At 38.2% G+C, this 6,560-nt stretch overlaps 1 protein-coding gene across 2 annotated transcripts; it reads right to left on the reverse strand.

Moving 5' to 3' along the window:
* Positions 1 to 553: 553 nt before the first annotated feature.
* On the reverse strand, positions 554 to 6,560 carry LOC114041473 (olfactory receptor 1038-like). 2 transcript variants are annotated; one of them, XM_027859933.1, is made up of 2 exons: positions 5,652 to 6,560; positions 554 to 604 (listed from the first exon to the last, which is right to left on the reverse strand). In XM_027859933.1, exons 1-2 carry the CDS (start codon positions 6,558 to 6,560, stop codon positions 554 to 556), a joined length of 960 nt encoding a protein of 319 aa, XP_027715734.1. The 2 variants fall into 2 exon arrangements, with proteins under 2 accessions (XP_027715734.1, XP_027715736.1); XM_027859935.1 differs by lacking the exon at positions 554 to 604 and adding an exon at positions 4,916 to 4,935 and having other exon boundaries at positions 5,639 to 6,560.

Here is a 6,560-nt window from a genome sequence, read left to right on the forward strand (position 1 = left end):
AAATCAGCCAAGCTAAGTTCTATGAGGCACATGGGGATCACAGATCTACAGTAGAGCCTGAACCATCTCCAGAGGCTATTTGTTTTAACCTCCATTTTACATGTGATGAAAAAAGGTCCATGAAAGTTAATGGACTTCTCCAAGTCAGGCAAATTAAAACCATTAAAGGTAGGGTTGCTACTTGATTTTCTGATTATAGAGTCTGCTCTGCTGACTATACCACTATGTGTCTTACAGACTGATGACTTTCTTTTACCCGTAACAGCTCTTTAAGACTGTCTGTTAGGTTGTGAAGGAGGAAATATTCATGACAGTATCATGCCTTCTTGTATTACATAAATGAAAGGTAATAGGGGTAACATTTGGAGGCCAGGAGTGTCCTGACGGGCACCTCTGACATCTTGCCAGTTTTTCAAAGGCCAAGCTTACACTTTATCAAAACAAAATCTTGATATGATAAAGATTTAATGAATGAGTTACAAAAGTCAACTCATAAAAGGCAATGAAAGTAAAAGGAAATGTTGTCCTCTCAACTGATTTTCAAACATCCTCTTCACTTTCTGTACTGAAGCCTTTTTAATGTTTCATGTCCTCTAGCTTGAGTCTTCCTCAGGGCCTCTTTCACTTCTCTGTTCCTTAAATTGTAAATTAGAGGGTTCAACATGGGGATCACAACTGTGTAGGAAACTGATGCCATTTCATCTATGTCCAGGGAGTGGCTCAACTTGAGCTGTAGGTATATAAAGATCAATGTGCCATAGCAATCTGACTATCATTTCTTATGCTCTTTTTTTGAGTTTCTTTGATATCAAGCCAAAAACTGACTGTGGGTATACCATAAGGTTCTGTTCATAGTCATTTTATTACTTTGTTTTTTCTTTATGAACTCTTACTTGGTGACTGCATCAAGTACCGTAAGGTAAAAGTAACATCTCTATAAATATTTGCCTCTCAAATCTATATATTGAGATTTATTCACTATACTGAATTCTAATGTCATCACACAAACTTCATGTCCTAGCCTCAATAACTTTTCTCCTAATATCACACCTCTTTCATATGTCACTATTATAGGAAAAACACCACTCTCAGTCACTCAAGCTCCTAACCTTTTTGCTATCTTTGAATCCTCAATCTCATTCACCCTACATATCCAATATGTTGCTAAATCTTGGCATTTATTTCTCCCCAATATCTCTCGGATTTGCTCCCTTCTCTTTACTGACACAGCTAACATTTTAATCCATTTTCTTATCACTGCTCTGTGTTCAGGACGTTCTTATTTGGAGACCTGAAGATCTGCTGTTGGTTTTTTTGTTGTTTTTTTTTTTTTCTAGAGCCATTTCATCTTGCCCAGAATACATGCCCATTCTACTCACATCTCACCCAAGTGTGATAAGAGAATAATCTAAAGGAGAGGACATAGATGCTAGCTTCATCCATTCCACCGGACCTATCTGGTAGAAGTCAGATTATTCTGGCTCTGCACAAGATTATGCAAAAAAGTCTGACTTATTTACTGCTTTTTCTATCCCTTTGGGCCCACACATGAAATCTGATGCTAGTAAAAAAAAAATAGTGCTGGTTCTCGAGAGAAGAAAGAACATATCTTCTTTTAATTGCATTTGCAAACTTTAAATCACTAAGGAATGGAAGTGTCCAATCCTTTCTCAATGGTATCTAATTCCACTTGTCCCCAAATGTATCATTGTCTTATATGTCTTACTTTCTTATGGAAAGAGTAGTGGATTAGAAGTTAAGAAGTCTAGGTTGTACCTTCCTTCTGTGCCTTTATTAATACAAATGTCTTTAGGAAGGCTTCTATCCCTTTGGGCTTCACATCAAATGATGACAATTCCTCCTGCTTATCTAGTTCACAGAACCATTTTGAAGATTAAGTGATATCATTACCAAAAGTGTAATGATTAATGTATCTGTTTTTGACCTTCATTTATTTGTGTGTTTTTATTATTAAATTAGAGGACATAATGAATCAACAAGCTCATATTAAAGATTTATTTATGCTCCAGTCATTTGGCTAGAACCTTAGGATAGAAAGACAAAGTGTAAGAACGGCTTATATTCTATTAGGAAACACATTCTATATGGGAAATGTTACACACTGATATTCAAAATACATACAAAGACATTTGTAGCTAAAGGGGTGATGGTGGTAAGAGGAGATTAGGAGAAGTCTCACATGAGAGGTGGTGCTTAATTAAGTTTCATTTCAAAACAGAGAGCAACCATGGTACAAGGAAGCAAGGGAGATACTTTATGCAGTAGCATAGAGAAAAAAGTAAAATATTTTCCATGAGAAACAGCAAGAAAGCAAATTTGATTGGATCACACAATGCATTAAAGAAAGAAGTCTCAAGAATCAGGAAAATGACCCTGTAGATCTTAGAATATTTTAGTGCATCTAGGTAGCATACTGAATGGGGTAAGTCACCAAGAGCAGGGCTCAAATCCTCCCTCAGGAAGTTATACAACAGCAAAGAACTCTAAGGGAGAGACAGGAAGTATCTTGTGCCAGGTAAGTCAGACCATCAGCATTACTTCCATTACCACATCTCCGGGGATCTGTATGGTGACAACCAAATACCCTGACCCCATGGTGTAACCAGAAAACTACATTTGTAGTGGCTTCATTACAGCTAATGAAGACTCAGAAAAATAGTTTTGCCATTAAAGTCCTTATCAAATGGTTAAAAGTCAGAAACTGATGTGATTTTATTAATGACCTTTCCTTCTGATAGGTGAATTTCCCAAGGATCTTCCATTTTGAAGAAGGGTACAGTTATTCAGGTTCACATGCCTGTCTTCCTTGATTCCTTACAAGTCTAAATCATCCCATATAGCCAACCTATTGTCAAGTCATCTTAGAAGATCTCTTCACTATTATGACTTCCTCCTTAGATTGGTGATTTCCCCCATTTTGAGCAAGCCCCTTTGCCAGCTGTGCTCACTTCTTAATTCAACTCATATCTCTGCTAAAGACTTTTTGGCCTTTTGCACCATGCCCCCAAAACTGATGCCCTCCCTTTCCTTCTACCTTTTCTTTTCAGCTCCCATTTAATGTATAGCCTTTCCCCAATAGAATGTAAGCTCTTTGAGGGTAGAGAATGTCTTTCTTTTTTTCCTTTTATAAGGATTTTCAGCACTTAGAACAGTGCCTGATACATACTAAGCACTTAATGCTTATTGATTGAAAAACAAAACAAAGCAAAAAAGAACCGGACTGTATAGGAAGTAGTGGATTTCCCAGAACGTACTATCTTCGAAGAGTTTGGTTTGGTTATGTTATCATAGAAGGCATTCCTTCTATAATGTAAACTTTACTAGCCAGCCTCTGACCTTCCAACCTAAAGGTTCTGAGAGATAATGGATTGGGAAGAGTTTTGGAAATATATCAAGCCCTATATACAGAAAAAGGAAGGGAAGGGAACAAACATTAAGTCCTTCTATGTACCCAACACTGGTCTAAGTAATTTTGCAAGTATTATCTCCTTTGTTCCTCACAACAATCCTACAAAGTAGATGCTATTTTAATCCCCATTTTATAGTTGAGTAAATAGGAAAACAGAGGTTAAATAATTTCCCCAGGGTCACAAAGCCAATAAGTATTTGAGGCCAAATCTGAGCTCAGGTCATTCTGACTCCAAACCCAGTGATCTCTCCACTTTGCCACCAGCTGCCTCATACACATCAACAAACATGTTTTTATAAGTGACTACACTGTTTCGATGTACAATGAAACCACCAACCCATTCCAATGCTACAAAGGGACCTGGAAATGATCTTTAATCTTGGATGCTACAACAACAATGGATACAGCATGGGAGCTACCCAGATGGAAAATATTCAAGTGCAGGCCTCATGAAAGACTGTGTCACATGGAATTAGTCAAGCTAAGTTTAGAGAGGCTTGCTCCTAGCTTGGCCTAACTTCATGGTGATAAAGTTTTCACCTGCACTAATTCTTTAAATGTAAGGAGATGCACAGTAGATATCTTACTAGGCCTGGAGTCAGGAATACCTAAGTTCAGATCTGTCCTTATATATACACTAGTTATATGATCCTGGCTGATTCACTTAGTCTCTATTGCTTCAGTTTCTTTGACATTAAAATGGAAAATGCTGTGAGGAACAAATGAGATAATATTTGTGAAGAGCTTGGCGGGGTGCCTGGAACATGGTAGGTGCTTAATAAATGCTTATTTCCTCTCTCCCTTCTGCCTCTTTTCCTTCCCATCTTCCTTCCTTCAATCTCTCCTTTTTCCTTCCTTCTTTTCTCCCTCCCTCCTTCCTTTCTTTCCCCCCTCTCTCCCTCCCTTTTTCATCCTTTCTTTCTCTTTCTTTGTTTCTTTCCTACTTTCTTCCTTCTTTCTCCATTTGTTGTCTGCTCTGTAAGTTCAGTATTCACAGTCAAGTCTGATCTCACTGCTAATTGGCATGGAAACTTTGACCTTTTCTTTTTCTCTCCCGAACACTTTTCCCTTGCTTAGGCATCTGGATCAGATGGCCTCTTCTAGCTCTAGAGGAATGATTTTAAGGGCCACAACCAATATAAACTCTAGGATTCCTGTAAGCTAAGTTCACACAGGTCAGTATTAGCAAAGCCAAATCATAATGCAGACTGTCAGTTGAGGGCTCTCCTCATTGTACTCCATTGCTTCCATAGGAAGAGAGCCTTCTCCCACTATGCATATTTTCCTAAGATAGAACGGTATAGATTAATGTGAAATGAAACTATCTAATTGATTGAGTCAGTCTTAAATAACAATAGTAGTCATTTTATTTATATAGCATTTATGCATTTATATATATACATTTATACAGCACTTTTAGTTTGAAAAACAATTTATTCATTTTTCTCATTTGTTTTTTTTTTCAAAAACCTTGTGAGATAGGTGCTATTTTATAGCTGAGGAAACTGAGTCTGAGAGAAGACAAATAACTTTCCTAGGGCTGCAAAAATAGGAAGTGCTAGATGCAAAATTTGCAGTCAAGTCTTCCTGACTTGGAGTGCATTGCTTTACTCATCAATTACCTGTTGTTGTTGTTCCATCATTTTCTAGTAATTTGTAATCTTCATGACTTAATTTGGAATATTCTTGGCAGAGATACTGGAGTTGTTTGCCACTTCCTTCTCTAGCTCATTTTATAGCTGAGGAAACAGAGGCAGTCAGGATTAAGTGACTGGCCCTAGATGACACAATAAGAAAGTGTAGGGGGTGCATATTTCAGTTCAGTAGGATGAGTCTTGCTGACTCCAGGTCTGACACACTCTCTTCTGCTGCCTTTTTCTCTCATAAATATGCATTTCACAGAAGTCTGAAAATTTGGACACAGAAAAATTCAGTAGAATTGAGAACTAATGATGGAGGCTACCATTTTCCTGAGGATTTAAGATAGTAGTTCTTTCAAGCACATATAAGAAATAGTTTTGATACCTTTTTTTGTGCTGAATTTAATGTCACATTGTCTTGCTTAAATCAGATACTCAATGAATATTATTCTATTGACTGAAAACAAAAGTACCTTCTGAACCCAGGTATTAAGCATATTGGGATATTATCAGCTGCTATGTGATTTCATTCATTTGTCTAAATGTCTTAAACAAACAACTACCCAGCTTTTTCCTAACACTTTCCTCAGAGCTACTTTAACCTCCTTGTTCCTCAAGCTGTAAATGAGGGGGTTCAACATGGGGATCACTATAGTATAAAACACTGATGTCATTTTATCTGTGTCCAGGGAATGACTAGACCGTGGCTGCAAATACATAAAGATCAGCGTGCCATAGAAAATGGTGACAGCCACCATGTGTGATCCACAGGTGGAGAAGGCCTTGAGTCTGCCCTCTGTTGAGCGAATCTGCAAGATGGCAGCAATGATGAAGACATAGGAGATGATGACAATCAACAAGGAAGAGATCATGTCAAAGCCAGCAAAGGCAAATATCAAGATTTCTTTCACATGAGTGTCTGAGCAGGAGAGGGCTAAGAGAGGAATGTCATCACAGTAGAAGTGGTTAATGACATTTGAGGCACAATAAGAAAAACGGAATGTGAGGATGGTGTGAAAGAGTGCCACTGAGAAGCAGAATATGTAAGGAACAGCCACCAGCTGTACACAGAGTCTGTGAGACATCACAACAGTGTAGAGTAGGGGTTTACCTATGGCTACATAGCGATCATAAGCCATCACAGCCAAGAGAAACATCTCCATGCCTACAAGTGAAATGAAGCAAAACACCTGGATAGCACAAGCAAGGAAAGAAATGACATTGGTTTCCTGAACAAAGTTAATGAGCATGTTAGGGGTAATGGCAGAAGTAAATGAAAAATCCACAAAGGCCAAGTGGCTGAGGAAGAAGTACATGGGTGTGTGAAGGTGGGAACTGACCTGGATTAGTAGGATCAGGCCAAGATTTCCCACAACACTAATGGAGTAGATGATGAGAAATATGATAAACAGTACAATCTGCAGCTCTGGACGGGTGGTGAGGCCCAAAAGAATGAACTCAGTGACTTCAGAATGATTGCCTTCAGCCAT

Source organism: Vombatus ursinus, unplaced genomic scaffold (assembly GCF_900497805.2).
Source record: "Vombatus ursinus unplaced genomic scaffold, bare-nosed wombat genome assembly UNPS02014174.1, whole genome shotgun sequence".
NCBI classification, from domain to species: domain Eukaryota; kingdom Metazoa; phylum Chordata; class Mammalia; order Diprotodontia; family Vombatidae; genus Vombatus; species Vombatus ursinus.